At 40.4% G+C, this 27751-nt stretch overlaps 1 protein-coding gene across 10 annotated transcripts in view; it reads left to right on the forward strand.

Annotated features, from left to right (window-relative positions):
- Window positions 1–20168, forward strand: part of TEAD1 (TEA domain transcription factor 1) — a 273107-nt gene extending 252939 nt beyond the window's left edge. For all 10 annotated transcript variants that reach the window (XM_032240798.1, XM_032240796.1, XM_032240799.1 and 7 more), the window contains 3 exons: window positions 1249–1389; window positions 6420–6572; window positions 12614–20168. In XM_032240798.1, coding sequence (XP_032096689.1) covers window positions 1249–1389; window positions 6420–6572; window positions 12614–12727 — 408 coding nt within the window. In that variant the 3' untranslated portion in view covers window positions 12728–20168. The remainder of the gene's footprint in view (window positions 1–1248; window positions 1390–6419; window positions 6573–12613) is intronic.
- Window positions 20169–27751: the final 7583 nt, after the last annotated feature.

The raw sequence follows: 27751 nt of genomic DNA on the forward strand, positions 1-27751 counted from the left end.
GCTGGGAAGTCCAAGATCGAGGCTGCCGCATCTGGTGGAAGGCAGACGAAGGGCCAGAGAGAGCCAACTTACTCCTGGAAGCCCTATGTATAGCAGCATTAACCCATATGCAAGGACAGAGGCTCAACACCTAAACCCCTCCCAGTAGGCCCCGCCTCTCAACACTGTTGCACTGGGGATTAAGTTTCCAATGTATGTATTTGGGGAGCACATTCAGACCACAGCGGTGATCCAAACACTGCAGCAGCCAGTTTCTCCAGTGGACATTGCATCCTACTGAAGACATTTCTTTCTGAAACACAGTACTAATCACATCACTTCCTTAGCACTCAAGCTCTGAAGGGGTCTCCATGTCCTACAGAATATAATCTATACCCCTTTTTAGCTCCACATAACCTGTACCCTAGTTGCACTTCCAAACTCCCAGTCTAAGGTCCTTAGTCCATGCACAGAAGCTAGAATTCAGCACTCCAGGCCTTGCCTGCACTGTACCCCCAGCCTTCCCTGCATGTGCCAATCTAAATCATTCCTGAACTGAGACCTCCAGTGGAAAGTCATGCCTTCTATTGCTGGAACTCTAAGTATCTTTTACATGGTACTTATTTTCTATCTGAATTATAGTTATTTTATTTATCTTCCATATTAGTTGTAGCCAAGACCTGTACATTGTTTAGCATGAACCTCTTATAGTAGGTACTTAATAAAATGTGTTAAATAAATGGCAACTTATGTTCATTATTTAACATCTTTGTAAGCCAGTCTTTAATAGGAACCATTTCCCCTCCAGATACTCTAATTTTTAATAAAGTGTGTGTCTGTGTGTGTGTGTATGTGTGTGTGTGTGTGTGTGTGTGTGTGTGACAAATGGCTAGTCAGCTGCAGTCTCTTGTTTTTCAAAAAAAATCTCTGAAGATGACTGAATATGAATCCAGTTGATATCCTGCTTTCTGTGCATACTTCAGAGACCTTGTGGATCTTTTATTGCAAGGTAGTATTCTGATACTGAATGCAAGAAAGTAAAACAAAATCGATACATGTAGCATGTCATTTCAAGAGAGGACTGTCCAAATTAGCACCCTCTTCAAAAAATGAGATGGGCATTGAACTTGTTTCTAAATGAGCATCACCTTCCCAAGCCAGCCACTGTCTTCATTCAGCCAAGTGGAGCTCTTACTCTGAAAGTTAATGCTTGGTGCCATGACTCCTGGGATGAGAGAATAACCCACACCTCCATTTCCTTTCCAACAGGCTGATTTAAACTGCAATATTCAAGACGATGCTGGGGCTTTTTATGGTGTAACCAGTCAGTACGAGAGTTCTGAAAATATGACAGTCACCTGTTCCACCAAAGTTTGCTCCTTTGGAAAGCAAGTAGTAGAAAAAGTAGAGGTAAGTTGGCCTCTCTATACTGGAAACTTCGTTCAAGGGCAGACTGTTGCCTTCCTTTGAACCTTCCTTGGGGCAGAGAGCTGTACTTTTTGAATGTCTCCTTCTTACCTTCTATATTAGTTTGTTCTCACACTGCTATGAAGAAGTACCTGAAACCGGGTAGTTCATGAAGAAAAGACTACATTGACTCACAGTTCCACAGGCTTAACAGGAACCATAATTTGGGGGTTTAAGGAAATGTAGAATGATGGTGGAAGGGGAAGGGAAAGCAAGGCATGTCTTCTCATAGCAGCAGGAGGAAGGGGGGTGGGAACCACCACACACTTTTAAACCATCAGATCTGGTGAGAACTCCCACAGTATCATGAGAACAGCATGGGAAGAAACCGCCCCCATGATCCAATCACCTTCCACCAGGCCTCCTGTAATCCCCTCCTCCGATGTGGGGATTACATTTTGAGGTGAGATTTGGGTGGGGACACAGCCAAACCTTATCACCCTCCTTCTTTCCCCCACTTCTTGTTCCTGTTTCTTCTAAAAGGCAAAGTGATTTGGAAGCACCTGAAAGGAAGCAAATGGGAAGTCCTGTGCCAGCCCTCTGTGTCTAAAGTCGGCTGTACCCTGCTCAGCCAGTGCTGTGCACCTCCGTGTGAGGCCTTGTGGGGTAGCCTGGCATCAAAGCTGGATTGAGATAGGCTCTGCCAGTCAGAATGATGCACTCCCTGCACCCAACCCCTAGGTCCAATGGCACTCCCAGGCATTGTAAATAAAAGTCAAGGTGGTACTCAGATGATTGGCACCTGCCCTCTGAAACCATGACACCTTGAGTTCGATACTGTTGCTTTTGCCATTTCCACTACCTTTGTTTTTTAATTGTTTTAGATAGATTTTATTATATGTTAAGATCCAGTATCTTTTTATGGCTGTTATATTTCATTCCTTACTCCCTTTAAAAAGATGTATATTTGTTTGATCAGGGTGAGTTGCTTTGTTAAATAATGCTTGTCATTGGCATTCTTTAAAGGTTGTATTTTCTAGTGTCTTCTACCCATCACCCAATTAATTGATCCATGTTCAGTGAGCAGTTTTTATTTGCAGTGGCCCTGGACCTTTCAGGTTCAAGAGCCTACCTTAGCTGTACAAAGACTGTGCGCCGAGGAGGGAGAGAAGGAGATGGGTATATTTCTTAAGACCTTAGGCTAAGCAGTGAGGATTTGGGATGCTGCAGACCTGCATAGCACAAGCCCCCTGATCCCAGGACAGGCCTTGTGAGAATGTTGTTGAGGAAAGGTTATGCTGGCAGAAGAGGATGCAGGAGAGTTGACTTAGATGGATAATTTAAGCTTAGGGGTCATGGGCTTTCCCACAGTGGTGGCAGTGGGAATCCAGTAAGACATTTTGAATGGAACTTAGAAACTAACTGGATATTAATGGGGAAGAGTCAAAAGTCACACTTACATTTTATGCTTCGAAGGACAGAACTACCACTAATAGAAATAAGGAAATAAGGTGTTCAAGAGGAAATAGGTAATGATTATAGATGCAAGGCTAGAACTTGGATGACAGGTTAAAAACTGAAAATATAAATTGGGAATCCTGGGCGTTAAGGATTGGGAATGGAGACCTAGCTGCAGAGAGGGAATAGAAACGGCACAGGAATAAGGATTAAATTTGGAGAGTAGCCACCAGCCCTGGGATGAGTAGAGGGAGACATAAACAGAAGAGCAGAGGACAAAAATGAGTGGGGAGGAGGGGAACTGGCTCAGCGTAGCGTCTGGGAAGCCTAGGGAAAGGGGAGGTGAGAAGGTAGCTATATCATGAGACAGGGCTGGGACTCCTGGAACCAGATTACCTCCGTTTCCCCTAAGGAGGAGGAAGCAGTGTTATCTGTGGGTGATTGGGAGTATGGAAGATGGGGGTTATACAGTGTTAGTGAATAGCTGAGTTGTCAGGGATGTTCTCTGTAGACTGAATTCCCTGCCTGGACAGGTGCATTTGAGAAAAGACGAACCACACAGCTTACTCAGTTTCCTAAATTTCAAATGGTGTCCTCAGGTGATACACCCAAAGCTATATGCAAGTTCAGGAAGCAGGGAGAGGTTCATGTTGATAGATAAAATCACAGGAATTTTCATAGAGAAGGTGGTATTTGCGGCAGGTGGGGTTTACATTTAAGCCTTTTATCTATTTAGAATGTATGTCTGCATTTGGTATGAAGTAGTAGTCTACTTATATTTTCTTCCAAATAGCCATTTGTATCAAAACCACTTATGAAGTGATTCATTCTTTTCCAGTTGAAAAGATCTGCTCCCTTTAAATTACCATATATTCTGAGCAATTCCTGGAGTTTCTCTGTTCGAGTCCACCCACAATTTGTCTCTGTGTCATATTGATTGGATTACAGTGGCTTTATAGTATATTCTGGTATTTGATGAGGCAAGTCAGTCTCACTTTTCTTCGTTTTCATATATTTTCTAAGCTAGTAACCAACATTTATTTTTCCAAATAATTCAATCAAACATATAAAGAAAAACAAAAACCTTGTTTGAGCAATCTAATTGTAATTGCATCAGATTTAGATTTTTTGGAGAAAAATTCATATTAAATCTTTCCAATCATGAACCTCTTTGCCTTCTCATTTCATGTATTTTAATAAGATGTTATCATTTTCATCATACGAGTTTGTCTCTTTCCTATTAAATACATTTCTAAATATTATATGTTACAGTTTCCTATTTCTAAATTTGAATTAATAGAATAGAGAAAAGCTCTTGGTTTTGCATATCTGTCTTCAACATGGCCATCTTAGCAAGTTCTCATACTTAACTTTAGTTTTTCCCGCAGATTTCTGGGATAGCCTTGTATAATTAACTGATGTTAGTTGAAAAAGTTTTGGTATTTTGCCATTTAGAATTGTATTTACTGTAAGCTTTTATTAACGGTCTTTATTACTAATTTAAGTGTTTTCTTTCTATTCCTATTTTACTTAGGATTTTTATTAGTTATAGCTACAATACATTATCAAATGCCTTTCAGCATCTGTTGCTATATGAAGATTTTCTTCCAAGTTGTTGACATAAGTTAATACATTTCCTCAGTGTGTATGACACACCATAGCGTTCCTGAAACAGTCCTACTTTGGATGCGTTGCTGGATTCTATTTGCTGATATTTTACACAGAATTTTCACATTACATTTCCTAAGTAATATTCATCTATACTTTTTTTTTTTGAGGGCATGATCTTGGCTCACTGCAGCCTTGGCCTCACTGGACTGAAGCAATCCTCTCACCTCAGCCTCCTGAGTAGCTGGGACTACAGGCACCACCATGCCTGGCTAATTTTTTGTATTGTTTTGTAGAAATGTGTTCGCCATATAGCCCCAGGCTGGTCTGGAACTCCTGGGCTCAAGCGATCTGCCCACCTCAGCCTACCAAAGTGCTAAGATTAAAGGTGTGAGCTGCCACACCCAGCTATATACTTTTTTCAATAATTTCTTTGCCAAATATCAGTCTTGAATATACACTAGATTTATAAAAAGAATAACAGTGGAAATAACTATTCTTAAAAGATAATGTAAAACTTACCCTGAAACTATTGGGTCTTTATATTTTTTTAGCATCTAATTATTTATTTGATAAAAGTTTTATATGTTGTGTATAACATGTTTTGAAAAATGTGTACACAGTAGAATGGCTAAATCGAGCTGATTAGCATATGTTACCTCACATAGCTTACCAGTTTTTGTGGTGAGAACACTTAAATCTTCTCTTAGCAGTTTTCATGAATATAGTAACTTGGTATTAACTATAGTCAGTATGTTGTACAGTAGATCTCTTGAGCTTATTTCTCCTAACTGAAATTTTATATCCCTGTGGTCTCCACTTTTTTCAATGGTAAGTTGCTAAACTTGTTAGTTGTGGTCATTTCCCCAATGACTGATCTATTTATTGATATTTTCCCCTTCTTTTTGATTCAGTATTAGCAAGTTCTGTTTTTCTGGGAAAGCATCTCTATTCACTGGCTTTTCTTTGCCGTGTGTGTGTGTGTACATACATGGCGTGCACCTTAGCGTCATGTGAAATAATCTCTTATGTATCTTCTAATTTCTACTGTAATTGTGGTTTTCCCACTTTTCTTTTTTCTCCTTTTAACTTGTGTGAAGAGTTTATTTTGTCTTTCTCAAGGACCAGTTTTAAATTCTGTCTACATTTTAAATTTCTATTTCATTGATTTGAGCTTTTATCTTTATTAATTTCGTTTTCCTGGCTTCCTTTGGTTTCTTTGTGGTTTGGGTTTTTTTTTTTTAAAGGAGTGTATTTTATTCTGTAAATTTTCATCTTGATGAAGACACATGAGGCTGCTTCATTAAGATTCCTTCAAGTGCAGCTTCATTTGTCTTATAAGTTTTGATGTAAAGTATTTCCCTTTTCATTGCTCTTTAGATAGTTTGTAATTGTCTTCTTAATTCCATTTGATCCAAGGTTATCTAGGATAACCTTGTTTCTTATTTTTGAGTTCTTGAAACTGCATATACACTAGTATTTTCTCATTTTCTTAATTTTTCTCATAAACGCATAAACAGCTGACAGGGGCTCATGATCCATGAGAATAATCAGTTTTTTCTAAGGTAGAGACATTAGCTGTATTGGTTGTTAGCCTATGAGGCTTTATCATAATAAAGTGAGATTTCCTTTGAAGAATTGTAACTAGCTGGGGCCTGCTCTTACAGAGCTCCTCCAGGTAAACCATCTCCATTAGGCAGTTATATTTTTTGCTAAAAAGATCTATATCAACTCTTCTTAAAGCTATCATCTTTCCAACTAAGTTTTTTTTTTTTTTAATTTCCAGAAAAACAATGGATTGTATGTATAGCAATAAATTTGGAAATATTATTTTTTAAATTAAGTAGTATAGCATACAGCAGATGATTCTTGTTGAAAAACTAAAATGCTTTTGTAGGCAGTAATACCTGTTTCATGTGTTCTGGAGTCAGAAGTGTAAAAATACTCAAATCCTTTTTTCCTCACAGACGGAGTATGCAAGGTTTGAGAATGGCCGATTTGTATACCGAATAAACCGCTCCCCAATGTGTGAATATATGATCAACTTCATCCACAAGCTCAAACACTTACCAGAGAAATATATGATGAACAGTGTTTTGGAAAACTTCACAATTTTATTGGTAATGGTTTCATCTCTTTCCTGTTTGGGCAGATGCTGCCATGAGATGTGATGGGGGAAGTAAGGAGGGTGGGCCTGGGAGGCCCCAGGCTTGGGCCAAGGGAATTGACCAGGTTGTTGGATTGGGCTCCCAGTGGTCAGTCAGCAGTTGGATTTGCGGCATCCATAGGGGGAAAATTTGGGCTTAAGTCTGTAGAAGAGAAGGGGTTTTATCTGGCTAGGGTTTCTAAGGTTGGCAGAACTGGAATTCGGTTAGATAATAAAAAGTGATTGTCCTATGTTCTTATCTCTGGCTGCAGAGTAGAAAAACCTCGAGAACTTTTTAAAATCCTGATACTCAGGCTGCATCCTAGATCAATTCAATCAGGATCTCTGAGGATAGGACCCAAGCATGTGTATTTTTTTAAATTGTATAGGTAATTGCAATGTTAGCCAAGTTTTAGTCTCAGCAGCAACATAGTATGCAAATCAGGCAGAAGCTGAGTCAGCAGGTGTGTATTTCAAACATACTTTGACTCCATGACAAACTTCCAAGGCCTTCTAAGAAGTTACATGCATTAAGACAGGAAAATATTTGAAAGCTCTTAGTACCAAAAGAAATAGAAATTAGAATGCATGGAATGCAATGACCAGGAGGAGGAAAGTGTTCTTCTTAGGCTACAAAATCTGGCTGGGCTGAGCACAGTGGCTCACACCTGTAATCTCAACACTTTGGGAGGCCAAGCTGGGAGGATCCCCTGAGCCCAGGAGTTAGAGACCAGCCTGGGCAACATAGTGACACCCCATCTCAAAACAAACTTAATGGGCAGCTAAAGGAAAGGATGAATAGTGCTTAAGGTCCATAATGCCAGATGGTTCTCTGTGTGTTTTCCCCTAATACTTAACTTTAAAACAAGTTTCTTCTGGGACCTTTATTTGGGGACTTCAGAAGGTTGTTAGGAACATGTCATCCTCAAAACAGAAAATATGCAGTAGTGGGCTTCATAAGGCTCATTTAAAGAAATAACATGACTTGATGAAACTAAAGGAAAAATGCCAAAACAAAACTTGATGGAAACAGTCTTGCCAAAAGAGGGGCAACAAGGCTATATTGTGGCCAGATACCCCTTTGAGAGCCTACTTTATTCCTTTTTGTTTCTAGGATTAAGAACTAGAATACAGAGCAGGACTTCTTTAGTTGGTGTTTTTGGTTCCATTGGGACAGTGGTTTTCAATCAGCAGTGGTCTGCTTTAAAAAAAAAAAAAAACAGGCTCTTTCCAATTTCCCAAAACCATAATTCATACATTTTGCCTACTTCTGAGGTGTAAATATGCCCTCCATGGGGAATTTCAAGCTACCAATAGCTATTCAGCTCATGAAATTATTTAATATTTAACAATAGCTTTCATGAGTCAATAGGAGCCAGCTCCTATATACCATTGTAAAAAAAAAAAAAAAAAAATGTAAGGTTTAAAAATACAAATTCCTGTGCATATTAGATTCATCCAGGAAGCTTTAAAACATCAAAGGCCTAGGCCCCACCCTAGATGAATAAAAACAATCCCTGGAGATGGGACCCAGCATCCTGGTTTTTTGTTTATTCTTTAAGCTCTGCATGTAGTTGTAGTGTGCAGCCAGGTTGAGACCCATTGCTGTAAGAGATTGGCAAATGAGCTGCAAGGACTCTCAGAGTTCACAGACACGTGATTGGCATACAGCTGGCAAACATAATTTTGCATATAATTTTCATTTGTTCCAGGAAGAGAATCTTAACAAATGTGCCCATGTCCCTCTAAAATTTAGAAACCAACATTCAAGGGAAGTTTGGAATACATGCTCTTTAATGATATTGATTAGTATTCCTTTCTTTAATTGCCCTTTGGTGAAAATTGAGCAGTTAAAGGTTTGCAGAACTGGCAGGTAGGAGATGCTTGTCATATAGGCGCTCCCTGTTGCTATTTAAGAATAGATGCATCACCTTAGCAGTCAGATGCGTAGAAGGTGGGTGTGATATCTGTTGAGGATCTTAAGTAGCCACAGGAATTAATACCTTCTGAATGAATAGCTTCCCTGCCTCTCTCGTGGGGAATCTTAGCTGTTTATTAAAAATTAATGCTGATTCTGTTGCTGCATGCTAAGGATGCATGTCCTGACTCCCTAAAACTCTACCTCAGAGAGCACAGCTAAGATAAATGTGTCCTGGAAAAACATTAAAGCCCCTGTTACCCACAGAACCTGACTACAGTTATGCACTGCATAGCAACATGAAGGACGGACCACATGTATGATAGTGTTCCCATGAGATTACAGTGGAGGTGAAAAATTCCTGTCACCTAGTGATGTTGTAGCTATCATGTAATATAGAATAATTATGTTTTCAAATGTAGCTTAGCCTAAGTGTACAGTACAAAAGTTCACAGTGGTATACAGTAATGGCCTAGGCTGTCCCATTCACTCATCACTCAATCACTGACTCACCTAGAACAAATTTCAGGCCTGTAAGCTCTGTTCATGGTAAGTGCCCTATATAAGTGAACTATTTTATTTTAACCTTTTATACCATATTTTTCCTGTAGTTTATGTGTAGATAATGTTTACATACACAAATATTTACCATTGTGTTATAATAGACTACAGTAATCAGTACAGTAACATGCTATACAGACATGTAACCTAGGAGCAATAGGCTAATCCATGTAGCCTAGGTGTGGAGTAGGCTGTCTCATCTAGGTTTGAGTAAGTACACTCTATGATGTTGGTTTGCATGGCAAAACCACCTGACGACACATAGAAAATGTCTCCATTGCCGGGCGCGGTGGCTCAAGCCTGTAATCCCAGCACTTTGGGAGGCCGAGGCGGGTGGATCACGAGGTCAAGAGATCGAGACCATTCTGGTCAACATGGTGAAACCCTGTCTCTACTAAAAATACAAAACATTAGCTGGGCATGGTGGCGCGTGCCTGTAATCCCAGCTACTCAGGAGGCTGAGGCAGGAGAATTGCCTGAACCTGGGAGGCGGAGGTTGCAGTGAGCCGAGATCGTGCCATTGCACTCCAGACTGGGTAATAAGAGTGAAACTCCATCTCAAAAAAAAAAAAAAAAAAAAAAAGAAAGTGTCTCCATTGTTAAGCAACTCATCACTGTAGAGCATGCATGCTCCTTTGGCACGTAAGACTTTACAGCCATCCAGAGAACTTAGCAGGTTAGATTAATTTCAAAATGTGTCATTAAGCAACTAAATGAATTTCTTTAATATGGAGAATTAATGCCTGTCAATAGAAATAATAGTTCAGTTTTAGAAAAACTGAAATTAAGCCAGCACTCTTGGATTATGAAAATCATCTAATTGCTGAACAGGAGAAATTGTACCTTATATAAAATGATGTAGTATTTGCAGATAACCTATACAAATAATCTCTTATACTTCAAATCATCTCTAGATTATACCAAATACAATGTAAATGGTATGTAAATAGCTATACTAATTTTAAAAATTTGTATTTTTATTGTTATATTATTTTCATTGTGTCTTTTTTCCTCTCCAAATATTTTCAGTCTGAGATTGATTGGATCTGCAAGTGCAGAATCGCAGATAAAGGGGGCCAAGTGTATTCTTTTGTAGAAGGCTTGCAAGAAGTTTGAATAGATTGTGGAAGTGTCAGGTGCTGTGCTAGACCCTTTGTAAATGTTACATTATATATCTCCATATAAAACTGTGAGGTCATTTTTATTCTCATTTTATGGATAAAGAATGTCAGGCCACCCTGAGGTCACAGAACCAGTGATAGAAATAAATCAAAACTTGAATAGATAGAAAAGACACTTTGCAAGATTATCTTATGGTCATGAAATCAAAAGACTTGAGTTTAAGACTTAACTCTGCGGCCTTTGTCACTTAAGTCTTCAGACCATAGTTTCACCTTCATTTATAAACAAAACACTCAAGTCTGCACTCTCTACCTCAGAGGTTATCATTGAAATATTTTAATTAATTCAGCTAAGCTATGGAGAGATAGTACCGCCTTCTGGGATACAATGCAAATAAAACCCAGTACCTGTCACATAGCAACTCATGGTCCTTCAGAACAAAAGAGGCAGGTAAATAAACCATTGCAAGTTAATGATGTCAAGTGCAGAGTGATGAGGTAGGGGGTTCTCAGGGATGTTGCCTCTGTGGTTAAGCAGACATCTGACTGACAAGAATAGGGGCATTCCCTGGGTGCATACTTAGGTGCCAGGGGCCGGGGTGCTGTGGTGAACTAGGCAGGTGGGCCACCATCCTGGGGTCTGAGGAGGGAGGCAAGCATGCATCAAGTCATCACAAAATGAATGAAAACTGTATCTCTTGCTACCTGGCAGAGGGACATGGGGCATTCGTAGAATAGGGGAATTTGACCTAGTTCTGGTGGAAGCTGAGGAAGACTTCCTGAGGAAGAAACAGTTGAAAGCTATCTGCATGGTGAATAGGCAGCCATGACCAAATGAACCTCTCAGCTACTTCCTTGTCAAAGATCACCCGCTGCTTGCTAGAGGTATTATAATATCATATGAGACAATCTGTGTAAAGCATTTGATACTGAGTAGATGGATAGTAAGCATTCAATATATGTTGGCTATTCTGATGGGAATTTTCATTTATTCAGCAAATATTAAATGACTGTTGTGTGCCATGTCCCCAAGCTAGTTGCTGCGAAACAAGGCCCCTGTTCCTTAGGAACTTAAATTCCACTGGATGAGATGGACATTAGAAAAACAAATTGTACATTCCTGTGTGTGTTTACCGACTGCATAGCATGCTGTGATGGGGAAATGAGATGTGCTGCAAGACTTTATTTTTTAGGTAGAGACTGGAAGCTTGGATGTCTTAACGGAAGGGAAACTAAACAGGAGCAGCAGCCTGATACTTAGAGGGAAATTAGGCCTACAACAAACTGGATGAACTGGATGAGGCTCTCAGGTTCAAAGTGTTTTCATTCAAACAATGCTCTGGCGTCATCAAACACAAAAGTAACAGTCACTGAAGCATTTGGTGGTGTTTGTGCTTGATTAGATTTGCCCTTAGAAAGTTGTTCTGAGAATGTCATGGAGAATTGAGATCGGAGTGAGGGCAGGAAGGAGTCAGGGACTGCCTGATGTGGAGGGCGCTCAATGATTTGGGCTGGAGAACTCAAGATCTGAGGGAGAAGGAGAGGGATTCAAGAGACTCTAGGGGAAGCATGAGTATTTCACAATACATTTTAAAAGATAAAGCCCATGTCTGTGGAAAGAATGTCATTCCATGGGATTCTGCCCATCCCATTGCTCCTTGATTCAGCAGATACTTTGCTGAGTCCAGGCACTGCTGGTTAATACAGTGCTGAGAAAGGCACTCCTCCTGCAGTTTCTGTCACTGGCTATTGTGAAACAAAATTTAGCAAAAGTGTAAGACTAGGATAGGAAAAAGAGTAGATTTTAAATGTTCTGAAAAAGTATGTGAAGTGCTTGGTATGTTGGTTAGCCTGATATAATTGTTCCACAATATATGCATCTATCATCACACTGTAGCCCATAAATATATGTACTGCAAGACTTTATTCTTTAGGTAGGGACTGGAATTATTACTTTTTAATATAAAAATTCAGATAAAAAATAAGACGGTTTCCTATATTTTTTAGGTAGGGACTGGAATTAATTACTCTTCAATTTAAAAATTCAGATAAAAATTAAGACAATTTCCTAGAATAAATGATTGGCTTGTGGGACAGAATTAAAGAGAATTATCTTTGTTGTAGCCCCCTAAAAAACAAAAACACAAACTGCACTAATTATTGTGATCTTTTCTCGGTCATAGATTATGAGTGAGACCCTATCTAGAAGGTATTTCTTACTTATGATAGGCAAGTTTAGATGGGCTTCAGGTCATACTTGTGGTGTTCTGAATCTGTTTGAGGACACAGAGTGAGGCTGAGTAAATCTCTGTTGGACTTAAGACTCATTCTTCTCCAGTTAAGTCATGGTCGGCCTGCACAGATGGAGTGTGTTTTCATTGGTGTGGAATTATATACCTTTTTTTATTTTAACAGGTGGTAACAAACAGGGATACGCAAGAAACTCTCCTCTGCATGGCCTGTGTGTTTGAAGTTTCAAATAGTGAACATGGAGCACAACATCATATTTACAGGCTTGTAAAGGACTGAACATGGTTATTTATATATATAGATATCTGTATATACACACACACATATGTGCACACACACACACACACTCTCTCTCCATTATCGAATGACTGACCGTAAACCTCACCACACAGGGTGGTGCCCTGGCCCCGAGGTCACCCCAGCTTTTCTAAATCCTGTTTGAGTGAAGTCATTTTTTCATGTGTTCATACTATCATGGTAGCTGTGAAGTTCTGGTACAGTTGTAAAAAGAGAAATTGAGTTGTTTCTGTATGTTCTTCAAATGTGCAGCCCACAGTTCCTCGGGAAAGGTGAACCTGAACAACCCAAGTCTCTCTCTGCAGAGCCCTGTTTCTAATTGTGGTAGAAAATATTGAGACAGAGCATTTGCCATGGGACATTTACAGCCTTTATACAAATGTATTTAGTTCTCTTTTTTTCCAACGTAAAATTCTTGTTTTAAGATACAAGTAAAATTAATCTTTAAATATAAATGTAAATTAGTACACAAAACTAAGAATCTTTAGACTTATCTTTGTAACTAATTAGGGTGGAAGTTATGAAAGAATGTAATTCACTAAATTATTTTTTAAATGAAACCTTTTTTTTTTCTTTTTGAAACCAAATGTTAAACTATAGCCTTAAGAAATGCTTGGTAGAAGTGTCCTAATGAGACAGATTTGTACTTTTTTCCTCAAGGTTAACACTAATCTCCTAATCCATTAAACTCTTGAACAGGTATTACAAAGGAAGAAAACTTCACCCCTTATCCTTAACATATATAGTATATTTAAAAATATAAAATTGTATTGTACTAATGTGATGATTATTTAATGAAAAAGAAAAGATGGCTCTTTTTGCAATAAGTAGATACATACTGAAAAAAATCTAAACTTACAATGTTTATAGTCTTGTGTGTGCAGTTATATTTTATATGGACAACCAAATTTTTTATTATGCTGAGTAAATATTTGAACCACTGAATTTTAATAACAAAATTTTTAAATTGGCATGAATACTGCACTTTGAGATGCAAAGTATAGAGAATTCTGTGGCTGGGAGAAAATTTAATCAAACAGACAAGTAAAAGGCTCATCAGTTTTAGCATCTCTGCTCCGCAGAAAACTAAGCATCCTCTCTAGCCTGTGGATACATTCTTTATTTCTAGTGACCCAATATGCATATTAACCTGCTGTAACTAGAGGCCTGTGTATACGTATGTGTATACATATACACACATGCACATATAGTTACTCAACACATTTAGTGAACACTTGTTTAGTGTCACTCAGTTTGCTAGGTGCTGATATGTATGTATATCTCAATCTGTGTCTGTAGACTTAAATACATCCTCTCTAAGAACATTCATTTCCTTAGCATCTTTCAGTAAGTTACAGTTCTTGTTTGACTTAGAGGCCCAGCTACCTCTCTCTGATTTTTTTCAAATAATAGGCTCATTTGGGAGATTCTCTTTCCAGGAGAGATTCAACTTTCCAATCTAAGTATTCCAGAGCATTGCCCAGACAGAGTTGGTTAGATGTGGCCTGGATGTTTTGAGTTATTTCCGTAAGTGTTTCACTGGGGAGAGAACAGGGAGTATCCCTCCAACTTCCCAAAGAAATAGGTTTTCATAAGTGGTAGGAATATATGAACACAATAGAACATGAAATAAGTTTCGTAGTTTCTAAAACATGTCAAGATTTTTCCACCAAGCTAGAAAATAAAAAACTTAGTTCTGCCACAACCAAGTAACTTACACGCCCCCTTCCCTGTCTTAACACCTGCATTGACCCTGCTTGTGTTAATACAACAGTCAACATCTGTGGTCCCGAACAAGATGTTCAGCTGGCTCATGGGAAACACCACAACACTGACTAAGCCTGACCTCTCCCAAATGCATCCCTGGTCATTGGGAAGACCAGAGGAAAAAGTGCAAAATTGTCCCCATTTGGAATGCCTGTTCTTCTGTAACCCAGTTGGATAGTGCTACTCTGCCTGTCATAAAGAGACACTGTTGGTTCTCTGATTCCAGGCTGCCCTGTGAAGGATTGCCCCAGGTATCCCCTTTCACAGTCATCACATTTGCAAGGATGACTTGTTGAACATCCCTCTTAGGGATGTTTCTTTTGCTCTTATATCCTGCATCTTTCCTTAAGGGAAGCCCCATCCTCTCCCAGGACCCAGGAGTATATGACTGGGCAAGTACAGAGGTTTGCCAAGCCATCCTAGAACTTCAGTGGGAGAGATAACTGGTTCATATTCTACCCAGGAATGGGACTTTTCAGTGCAGCCAGACAGGCTCTTGGGATTTACTTTTCAAAGCACAAAAATATTGGGACCCAAGGACAACTCTCTTGGTGCAGACATGGACACAGCCCATTCTGCTGACCTCACAGAGTCAGCTGGGCCCCGTGGTGCTTTACGCCCTGCATCCTCGTGCTCAGAATATGCCTTTGCAGTTGAGTTTTCTGGATTTCTATGATTGACCTTGAAGTTTTCCTCCTTGCTCTTAACAACATCTAAAGATTTTTAAAAGTTTATTTCTTATCTTGTTCTTCTAAAGCTTTCTCCAGGACAGATATTTTCTGTCTTAACCACTGGTCCAGTCACCCCGGTGGGCTTCTCTTTGTCTCTCCCAGATTAGACCCTTGGATGCGATTGGCATCACAACATCTAATCGGAGTCTGTCTTTTGTCCTTCATTCTGTAGGGCAGTCTCCTTTTGTTGTAAAAGCTTTCTAAAGAAGCCTTCCCAGAGCCCTGTCTCACTGCTCCTCCAGGTGCTCTATCTCCTCGAGACCCTCTGGTGCCAGGCTTGCTTCATGGCCATCTTGTGCTTTCACTGCCGTTTGGGGGCCAGTTTTCCACAGCCTAAACGGGGAAGCTGTCAAACGGGGCTCTGGTCTGTCGTTATTCATTTGCATCCTAGAGGCTGAGAATAAAACCAGGACTTCCTCACACATGTCCTGGAACCCCAGCATGTCCAAGGTTTCTTAACCTTGACAGCACTGACATTGTGGACTGGGCAATTCTTTGTTCTGCAGAGCTGTCCTGTGCATTATGGGAGATTTACTAATATCCCTGGCTTCTACCCAGTAGCACCTCTAGCACCTCTTCCCCCAGGTTTCACAACCCAGCGTGTCTCCAGACATTGCCAAATATCCCATCAGGTACAAAATGATCCCCAGGCGAGACCTCCTGCCCAAGATCTTACAGGTCACAGTGACCACATTTGAAATTGTTTTCCTTCCATTTTACCCCGTGAAACCATCTCTCCCAGAGCCTTGTTTCACGTCACCAAGAGGCAGGTAGGATTATTAAGTGACATTGTATCTACGTTTCTTCCTGTTTCAAAACTTCTGTTTCACAACAATTTCTCTCTCCCTACGAGTACTCTTTCACTCAGCCCTGGGGAAGTTGGAAACAGCAGGTCAGCTTCATTCCTTAGTTTACTGGGGTTAAAAAAAAAAGTCTCAGCAATTTTCCTTGTTTCTCATGGGTATCATTATCAAACCTTTACTTATTTCAACATATTTCCTCTGGGCTTCTTCTAGTTTCTGCCTTAAAATCATTGCTGTTTTGTAAATGTATTGAAATCTCTGGAACATTTCACCTTTAGAGGTGGAAGATGGAGGGATTCACACCAGACGAGGGCTTAGAGAACTTTTCTCTCTTGAGCTGAAAGAGAGCACAGCCTACCTTCCTTCGTTTTGTCGATGAGAACGTTGAGAGCCAGAGGGGAGGTGACATGTCCAGAGTCACCCAGCTGGTTAGTGACAGAAAAGGGTGAGACTTGTCTAGGGTTCCTGCCACTTTGATCCTTGGCCTCTCCTGGGGGAGGCTGCTATTCTTTGGTGCTCTAAGCTTAAACAGTCCCTCAGAATGTGTGGGCAGGTCAGCTTAGGAGAGACGGAGATTCAGGATCCCCCTGTGCCAGAGCACAGCCTCACCAATGCTGCTTCCCACGCCAGACTGTCCTGTCCCACCGTTGCTATCTGAGGCATCTACACAGGCAGGAAAGCTGGTGAGCCGTTTTACTTCCTGAGGACAATTCCCCGGCCACAGGCTCTGAGTCAAATTTCTATTTGGTAAGCATCCTAGCAGCAAAGTCCTGCACTCAGACCAGCCAAAAAACAGCCCCCGTTCCAAGTACTTGGTGTCAAAAGTCCCTGAATGACTTTTAAACCCAAGTCTTCTTAAGGTTTCAGTACTGTGGTGGCTTTAGCAGTTGTTTTTGTGCAACTATAAATTATTTAAATCATACGAGATGACAGTCAACTTTACAAATCAGGTACATATTAATTTGTGTAATTTTGTGTATGCTCTGGTACACTATACCTGAACTAACGAAGGGTAGAACTAATTCTGTTTGTCGGTGTTCACACCTGTGACATTAGGAGGATATGTCTGCATTGCTTATTTCTTTATTATGTTGATGTTTCTGTGGCAAAGCCCTGCACATGGCATTTCTGAAAAGCCTTAAATCTTCAAGATGTTGCATGTAGGGTATGCAGTGCAAAAGGCTGCCTCGGAACTGCGGGCCCTTTTGTAAGCTGGAAGCATTTCTCTTACTACTGTTACTTTTGTAGGAAGTTTTCAATTCAGAGCTGCCAAAGCGTTCCCGTAAGCAGTGCCTTAGTAATACCTTAGTCATGCCGCCAGCCTTTTCTTACACTGATTGCTAATGTTCACTTACTAATTGGCCCAATATTAGAAACAAAACAAGCAAAAATTGTCTTCATTTTATGTTTTTTAAGCCCATTTTTTTCTCCAGTTTATAGGAAACTGACTACTTGGTCTAAAATCTGAAACTGGGCACAAGTCAGTTCTTTCACCACACTCTCAAATGTATATACCAAAACAAAAGGTTGCAACTTCATAGTTTACTATGAAAAGCAAATTGTACTTTTTAATGTTGCCTTTTAAATTCATGACCAAATACTTAGCTATTTGTGAATCTTCTGCACTCTAGCATGAAAGTGCCTTTGGTTTGAGATTCCAGCTTAGAAAAGTGCTGCCATAATAACGATAATTTGTAGAGAGACCAAAAATATTTTGAGATCACCGTAATGCCTTTGGTTTACCGGGATGAGTAACCAACCACAGGCCTCTGTTCACAAGAGCACGACGTGGTCCCCGCCTGCTGCTAGTCTGTCTGCCAGTGGGGACCCCCCACCATCCATAGCACGCTGCAGCGGAAGGACCCCAGAAACTGTTGTGTTTGTGTGTGCCGATGACCCAGTGTGTCATTTCACCTTGTCACCCAGCCCTGCGTCCAGATGAGGGGACTTCCGCACAAACGACAGAATCTCGGCCGGTGGACAGATATTACAGCTTTCTCCTTCTCCTTGTTTCATGTTCAGTCTCTGTGGAGACTTTCTTTTCCATTCAAATGACAGTGCGCACTTATCTGGTTTACACAATGATACCATTTTGAAAGTTGGAAGGCTCAAACTGAGAAGACAGTGCAGAACAAAACAAAAATGAGTTAGGGTTGTTACAATTGAAGTCTTCTTAGGGCAAACATATTGACTCCGAGTATCGTGTATGAATGTGCTACGAGAAACTTCCAAAGAGCACCATTCACAATTTGGCATTTTCAAGGACAACTCTTTAAAGTCCTTGTTGGCTTTTATCCAAACCTTGCAGAAATTGGGAAAACTGTTAGAGGTGAGGAAGAGGAGTGAAAAGGACAAGAAGGCCAAACACCAGCCAAAACGAAGCCAGGAAAAAAAGATTTTTCTTTGCTAATATAAATGTAAAAATAACATCAGACATCTTTGAAAATTAGCCTCTAAACTCCTAATACATATGTTCTGTCTGTCTCTATCTGGTGTCTTTAAGAATATCCTCTCTGGGCTCTGAAATTTTAGGAGTGATTCCTATCCACTCCAAGTTGTGAGTATTTATAGAAATTTGTGCAAACAAAAACTATCAAATGAAAATGTACTGAACTTAAGTTAGAGTCAGCTGCTTAAATTCTCAGCTCCTCCCTGCCTGCACTACACCACAGTGTGGAAGAAATTAGTCAAATGCTGTTTTCCCGCTTCTCTTTTCAACTGTTACTGTGCTTTGTTTGACAATAGTTCTCCCTCATAAAGTCGTTGCTTATATCGTTAAGAATGAAGGTTTGTGTTTAAAATTTATTGCATTGCAAAGGGTAGTTTCACTGAAGTCATGCACCGTTAAATAAGATGAAACATTTGTATTTATTGTCCTACTTCCTATGCCTAAGTAATTTCTTTTACTCTGAATTTGCATTGAGTCACTCACATGCCACACTCTACATCGTGTTAGTATTGGAGATGGCTTTTATGTTTCCTCTCGCTCATCATTAAATGGGGTCAGATTCCATTAGATTCCACCTCTCTCAGGTTGACTCTTTTGTCTGCCTTCCATGATGAGATTGTTTCTCCTTCCCCCTTCTCTAAGAGAGGCTGACAGATCTAGGTGTTAATCAATTAGAAACCAGTCTGATTTTTTTCATTAGTCATTTTCTGTCATTAGTTTCACTGTGTAAATTAGGTATCAACTGCACTTCCTTCAAGAAACAAAAAACATCTCCCTGTTACCTCCTTGAAAGATTTACTTCTGTAGGCCTTTTTCAATAGGCTCATGACTGCAGACAAGGAAAAAAAAAGTAAAAACAAAAACAGTACGTGCCTGAAAATGACAAAAAAATTTTTTGTAACATTTAAGAAAGAAACCTGAATAGCCTTTACTTCAATAATACACTTAAATTTTACGTAAATTGGTTTTTGCCACGTGTGTTTGTTCACATTCTAAATGACTTAATGGGATTCTCTCAGTCTGTGTGTCTGTGTCACGTGTATAAAATGGGCTTGTGACGTAGGCGTTTCATCTGGTCAGTGGTTCCTTTGATATTGTACTGCTGCTGGGAGTGGGCTATGGAACCTGCCTTCGGGTAACTGGGTTCCTCTTGGGTAGATTGGAGAGATGGGGGTGGGCGTGGGCAAATTCTCACACACGTTTTCTTAACCTATTTGCAGAAACTTTCAAAAGGCATTTGATTAAACCTCTTGGCAGTACAGTATTCTTGTATTTGTTAATGTCTGTGTTTAGGTACTGGTACCTTTTTGTTTTAAAATGTTCTAAGTGTTGGCTTTAAAGTGAATTTATCTTTAGTATGATAGTTATATGAAAATTATAGGATTTGTGTGCAGAGAATTTTTTTATAAAGTGCTTTGTAAAAAAAAAAAAATGTATTCTAGCTTTTGCGGTACATATGTGTGATAACTTTAATATCCATGACAGTTAAGTGCAATTATTTCATCACTCTAAAAATGCTATTTTTGTGTCAGTTCCTGCAGGTGTTTTCATGTCTTTGCAAAGTGACACATTTTGATGCCTTCTTGATAAAGTGGTAGACATTTTGTAGCTTTCTAGAAACTTTGTATTCATACGGTATCAATGGAAAATAAAGAAAATGAAAGTGTGGGTCACCTTTTTTATCTGCAGAAGTGTATGTTGTTAAGAATGAAATGAAGTATGTGTTGTGAGTGATAATATGAAGAACAGTAAAGGAGGTTGCAGCTTTCATCCTTTTGAAGGTGTCCACCAAACTTGATAATTGGAACTTTTTAGGTGTTACATTTAAGATGGTTTTTTTTTTTTCGAGACAGGGTCTTGCTCTCACCCAGGCTGGAGTGCAGTGGCACAATCTCGGCTGGCTGCAACCTCTGCCTCCCAGGTTCAAGTGATTCTCCTGGCTTAGCCTCCCAGGTACTTGGGACTAGAGGCACCCACTACCATGCCTGGCTAATTTTTCTATTTTTAGTAGAGGCAGGGTTTCACCATGTTGGCCAGGATTGTCTCGATCTCGACCTCATGATCCACCCGCCTCAGCCTCCCAAAGTGCTAGGATTACAGGTGTGAGCCAGCCACCGTGCCCAGCCTCTCTAACAAGGTTTCTTAAAAAATGCCCACAAGTCAATATCAGTCCAGCTGTCTATCTCACTCTTTAGTGCTTCATTAAAATTGACATAAATTTTGCAGAATGGCTTGTCTGTGGATCCCAGACTTACCCTGAGAAGCCAAGCCTCAGTACACTAGCCCAACCATTGAGTGTGTGTTGTTGCTGTTAACCCAATTTGCTGGGCACATGCCAGGAATGAGGGATAGGGCAGAGGATAAGGTACAGATATAAATACAGCACGGCTCTTTCCTACACAGTACTTAAATTCTTAGGAGCTGGATTGCACATTGAGCTGTAACTCCTGACCCTGTCCTCTGCATCACCATGGAGGTTCATGATTCAGGTGTATGCAGCACACGTGCATAACAAAACTTTGGATTCCCCAAGAGTTTACCGTCTGCTGGGCACTGTGCCAAGTGTATTTGATACAATGTATATATACATTGTACTTTAAAATTCTCACTGTAGTTCCAGTGACATTATTCCCCCAAACTGAGGCCCAGAAAGGATAGCTTATTAAAAGTCATGACTAGTACATGGTGTGGCCTTAAAGAAGATCATTCTGACAGTTCAGCCTGGACTCTTGGCGCCAGCATCTTGGCTCACTGTGCTAGGGAAGCAGCTCAAGACTAGAGGAGAAATCTGGCTTGGGGGCAAAGAACTTTCTTAAACAGTGATGATCTTGGACTTCTGACAATGAGACTCAAATGTACCTTGGGATCCTTCATTTGTGAACTAGACCTCAGAAGCTCTTGCTTCTCTATTTCTTTGAAGTCTGAGGAAAACCTGCCTGAAATCCCAAGAAGCATGCTCTGGAGGGGAGCATGAACCGCGTGAACTTGCCTGTCCCTTTGAAAGTGATGATTTTCAGCAATCCACCATTTTTGAGAGGAATGCCATTGTCCAGTGAATTGCTCAGAGCAGAGGGAAGGAAACAATTTAGCATTTTGTTGAAGTCCTATGCCATGCATCTTTGCCATTTTCTTTAACCCACATACTCTTGAAAAGAGGAATCATTTCTAATTTTTCAGTAAGGGAAGTGAAGCCTAGAGATGGTAGAGGCCCTTATTAAGGTCATGCAAGCTGGTCATGGCAGCTCTGGTGTGGCCACTCATGACACTTTTCTACCTCCTCCTCTAAAACAAGGTACTTTAATACCTCACAAACATCCTTTGTTAGTGCCTAGGGTTCCAGTCACTTTGAGTTCAGCAAAGAGAGTGACCTGCTATTTAAGCCAACATTGAGTAAAGAGACTAGAGGAGCAAAGAGGAAGGTTCTGGTATGATCAAGGAACAAGCAACTTGGCTGGAAACTCCTAGTCATTTCTTCCTGCCTTATTGCTTCAGGGTACTAATATAAATAGCTACTACTTGTTGGAAGTCATATTAGTTACTATAAAGTAATCAGTGTGAGCAACTGATAAAATTCCAATAATGTGTTATGTAAGCCTCTGAGGTGCCAGTGGGTAAAATTGCCTTCAAAGCCTCCCTTGTCCTGTTTGATGCCCCCTAATGCCCCATATACCTGATTTTATGTAGGTTATCACAAGTAGCAGATAGGCTGCTGATTACTTGACTGCATCTTTTCAGCAAATATTCTCCTACTTGCTTAGGTTTCCAAGATGCTCAGAATTTTAATTTGTCCCCTGTGCTATTAAGAAAATAAAATATAAAGGCACAGAATGATTCAAAGAATGAAAAATATATACTATCAAAACACTAACCAAAATAAAGCTGATGTAGTTATATTGACTTCAAACCAGTATAGCCCAAGGCAAAAGTTACTACTAGAGTTAATGAAGATTACTTCAAGAAGACATGGGTTTCAGTTAACAAAGAGGAATAAAGATGCTAAACTTGTATGCACCTAATAACGTAGCTTTGAATTATGTAAAGCAAAATTTGACAAATGGCCATAGAGGGAGTTTTTTTTTAAACTCATCCAGTTACAGATAAAGCAGACCCCCAAAATCTAAGACAAAGAGAATTTGAACAGCATAATTTAATGTGCTGTTCAAAGTACAAAGTAATGAACCCCAAAATTGGAGACTACGTTATTTTCAAGTGCATACAGAATTTTCATGAAAATTGACCACGTCCAAGGCTGAAGGCCAGGAAACTATGGCTCATGAGCCAAATCTTGCCCACTGCCTATTTTTGTAAATGAAGTTTTATTAGAACACAGCCACCATTTGTTTACTTACTGTCTATGGCTGCTGTCACAGGACACTGGCACAGTGGATTAGTTGTAAAAAGATCCTATAGCTCACAAAACCTAAAATAGTTGCTATGTGGACCTTTACAGAAAATTGCCAAATGCCACTTAAGCCAAAAAGCAGGGTTCTATATCCAGTAGTCCTAAAAGGATACTCATGATTCCCTTTCTTCAGTGTATAGACACTGGCAAATTGTTAAAGATCCCTTTGATACCCTCATGTGGCATCCTAGTAACCTTCCTTAAGTGCCCCAGCCACTCCTTTGATCTGTAGTCCAGGTCTGAGAATAGGCTTAGATCTTAGATCTTGAAAGGATTAGTGAGGAATGGTGTCTCTCTTCTCTCTCTCTCTCTCTCTCTTTCTCCTCTCTCTCTCTCTCTCCCCCTCCCTCCCTCTCCTCTCTCTCTCACACACATACACACACACACACTTGCAGCAGCAGTTGACATCACCTGATCTTAATATTTTATTATCAGAACAGTCAAGGTGCCCATCTATCTTAACCCTATCTTGCCATGGTCTACTTAGCCATCTCTACAGATCCCTGTGGGGCTGCACTCCTCCCTTGCCATTCCCTGCTACCTATTATGGTAATAACTAACTTGCTGCTGACAGCTTAGTGCTGTCACCTGGCCTCTGATGTTCCAGAATCCTATCCATTCACACAAGGGAAAACAATTCTATATCAGTGTCCTCTATTATCAACTCTCCTTCAAACCACCACAGAGTTTCTCAACAGCACAGCTCACTCACTAGTGCATTCACTCTGGTTTTGGTGAAGGACGTGTCTATGGCACATAGGTAGTGGGTGTTCTGGTCATAAATTAGAAATCTATCCCAGTAGCATTGCCACTTTCAACTTTCTGAGCCCTGCCTCTGTTCTGCAGGGCAGTTCCAGCACCTCCACCTCATTTACTCTGACCATGGTTCATTTCCTCCAAACTTCAAGGAGCTATCCAGCAGCAAGCTAGGATCAGTTCCAGGTTCCTGTATTGTAGAAAACTATCCCACATATTGATAAACCATCCCTAATCTAGTCTAGTCTTAGGTCCTCAAAATTCATTCCCAGGCATGTTCTCCCAATTCCTACTGAGAAGAGTAGACTAGCCAAATCCTGCAGCTGATCCCTCTCCTCCTGAAGCAAGGACCCAACTTCCCCAACTGGACCATGCTGAGGCTTTACCCTAGTAATTGGGCTAGAAGAAACAACAGGAGGTCGGGCAGACCTTGGAGAAGGCAAGCACTTTATCTTAGGAGGCATTCGTTTCAGTTGAGGCCTTGACATGGTCTCCAAGCAAGGAAGGCTGTTATCCATCAGCAAGAGAGGATGGACCACTAACCCAGAGGGGCTTAAGAAGAATACGAGGTTCAGAGTTCTCAGCATTTCCATCCAAATGTTCCCACCCCATGTTTAGGGTCCCTCCTTAGCTATTAGTGCCTGATTTTAACAGTATATTTGTGAGAGCTATCAATTCAATAGTGTTTGTAACTTCTGCTTGATTTTTGGCACAGTCTGTCCTCTAGCTGCATAAGCTGAGGATCCCTTTAAATGCCAGGGGGTCCTCTGACACCCTGCCTAAGTTAAGCCTGATTGCCTTCCATCCTTGCAGTGATTGCACTTAGCAACAACCCACCTATTCCACAGTCCTTATAAATTAGCACCACTACCATCTCTCTTATCATTCTAAATATTATGTGAGTGAGTGTATCTCCTTCCTCATGGGCCCAATACCAATTTACCACAGGTAGGAGTCTTAGCTATTGTGGTGCTACAACATACTAGGGGAGACAAACTTTTCATTTAGGTTCCTCCAAGAAGCAGACCCTAAAAAAGGACTCAAGTGTAAAGTTTATTTGGGACCACTAACAGAGAGAAAAGATCACTTTGTGTAATAAAAGGTTAAATTCATGAAGGTGAAATAATTTTAAATTGGTATGCACTCAATAACAGTTGCCATGAAGGATGTGAAAGAAAAATAAGAGCAACAAAAGAAAGTACAGTTCAAAATCATACCTCTCTCAGTAATTAAGGAAGCAAGCAGACAAATATTAGGAAATAGGTAGAAATTTTGAAGTATTGAAAATACACATTTATATGTACTGTGTGTACACTATATCCCCAAATTGTCAATATTTTTCCAATCACATATGGAACAATATGAAAACCTGTACTTGCAAATTAAGCAAGTCTCAGTGCATTTCAAAGGATTGCTACAATACACACAGCATTCTCTGACTACAATGGATTTAAGTTAGAATCAATATAAAAGGCATCTTTAGGAAAGCTCCATATATTTGAGAGTTCATGAACAGATTTCCAATTAGTAATGGGAAAAAGTCATGAAAATTAAATATTTAAAGTGTTAGATAAATCCTATTAAAATATGTGGAATTCAGCTAAAGCAGTATTTAGAGAGCATATAGGCAGACATGCTTAGAAATGTACATATTAGAGACTACAGATGAGTCATTCAATACATGAAGTTAAACAACAAAATGAACCCCCCCCCCCCCAAAAAAAAAGGAACTAATAAAGGTAAGAACAACCTTGGAAGTAGAAAACACAATAGAGATCAACAAAGTCAGCAGCTGGTTCTTCAAAAACACTCATAAAAATATATAAAACCCTGGCAAGACTGAGAGAACCAGAAAGATTACAATAATGAAAATATGAGCATCACTACATGTCTTATAAAGATTAATAGAAGTAGGTAATAAAAATACGCTATGTAAACTTTATGCCAATTTTTAAGTATAGATAAAAGGGTGAATTCTTTCAATACTATAACTTATGAAATTTGTCTCATGAAGATGTAGAAAAACCGAATAGTCTTAAAATCATTAAAGATAACAGTACTTCCCATTATTTCCACACAGAAAAACCCAGGCCTATATGGTTTATATGCTCTATCAAATTTTAAAGGAACAAAATTATGCAGTCTTACATAAAATACTCCAGTGCATAGAACAAAGGAGACAATTCTGGTCTTAGTGGAGGTCTTCTAGAAAGCAGAGCCTGAGGCAAAGATTAAGATGCTAATATTTGGCTGGGTGCCATGGCTCATGCCTGTAATCCCAGCACTTTGAGAGGCTGAGGTGGGCAGATCACTTGAGGTCAGGAGTTTGAGACCAGCCTGGCCAACATGGTGAAACCCCATCTCTACTAAATATATAAAAATTAGCCGGGCGTAGTGGGACATGCCCGTAATCACAGCTACTTGGGAGCCTGAGGCAGGATAATGACTTGAACCCAGAAGGCAGAGGTTGCAGTGAGCCGAGATCGCACCACTGCACTCCAGCCTGAACGACAGAGTGAGACTCTTTAAAAAAAAGATGCTAATATTTTATTTGGGAAATGTGAATTCAGCACAATGTGAATGAGAGAAAAGTAGAAATAAAGCAAGGGAAATCCAATGAAATGTGATGTGATGCATTACTATATTGACTACCACTTCACAGTAAGTCAAAAGAGGATACTCAGTAGGTGAGATTCTTAGAATGTGGATGTTTCTGGAAAGGTTGCAAGGAGGAACAACATCTTAGAATAGTCAATGGAAGACAGAAAGGGGGTAATCAACTTCTACTTGTCAGGTAAGAAGCTCCTATCTCCACTGGGTAACATTCACCCAACAAGGATATTATTGCCATTTCATCTGTGTTGCATCACCCCCACCTAGCAGCTGTTCAGGAATTGAGATCTATGTACTATGATGTGGTGTTTTACTAAAATTCGAAAGCGAAGGGGAAACCTGGCATGTGTGGGGTGCCAACCAAGGGAAGTAAAGAGGGAGGCAGTTAAGGGAATCTGAGAAGGTACACAAAGTTTGTTTGTAAATATGCTTTCCCATTCATTTGATAAGGCTACTATTACCAACAAGGACAAAATGAAAAAGGAAAATTATAGGCTAATTTCATGCATAAACAGAAATTGACAAAATATTAGCAATTTAAGAGTAACAATGTAGAAGATGGCCGACTAGGAACAGCTCAGGATTGCAGCTCCCAGTGAAAGTGCAGAGGGTGAGTGGACACCGCATTTCCAGACAGATTTTTATTGCCGACAGACCAGGAGATTCCCAGGCAGAGAAGCCCCACGGGTCGCCAGCACAGCTGTTTTGGCCAGTGCGGCTGCTTTGCCGGCACCCCAGTGCAGCACTTCTCCGTACAAAATACACTGGTCCGGGTGCCCTTTTAGCTGGCGATTGGAGCCCCGGGAAGGAAGAGTTGCCCATTCATCTGATTAAAAAGGGGACTGAAACAGTGAGTCAGGCCAGGAGATTCCCAGGCAAAAAAAGCACCATGAATCTCAGCACCGCTGTTTCAGCTGGCGCAGTGAGTCACTGTACAGGAAATCACACAGATCCCAGCGCCTTTTCAACAGATGACTGAAACACCTGGGAGAGAGTCGACCATTCAACTAAAAAAAAAAAAGCCTCTGAGGCAGGGAGCCAGGTGATCAGGCTTGGCTGGTCCCACCTCCACAAAAAAAAAAAAAAAAAAAAAAAAACAGCAATTGGAAATGCTCTGGGTTGAGAGTTTCACAGCAAACACAGCTGAACCCGGGACGGTCCGGCTCTGTGGGGGAGGGGCATCCGCCATTACCGAGGCACGCCACCACTACGGAGGTAGGCTGCCATTGCTGAGGCAACCCGCCATTGCTGAGGCAACCTGCCATTACAGAGAGAGCTGGCCATTACAGAGGTAGGCCACCATTGCTGAGACAATTCTAACTACACCCATATAAACAGGACTGCAGGGAAGTTCACACGACAGCTGGGCAGAGTCCACAGCAGCTCAGCAAAGCCTCTGCAGGCAGACAGTGACTAGGTTGCCTCCTTGCTGGGCAGGGCAGCTCTGAAGCCAAAAAAAAGAAGGAAGCAGCATAACAGAAACTC

This window comes from Sapajus apella, unplaced genomic scaffold (genome assembly GCF_009761245.1).
Source record: "Sapajus apella isolate SASKATOON/1434 unplaced genomic scaffold, GSC_monkey_1.0 scaffold47, whole genome shotgun sequence".
Lineage (NCBI taxonomy): Eukaryota > Metazoa > Chordata > Mammalia > Primates > Cebidae > Sapajus > Sapajus apella.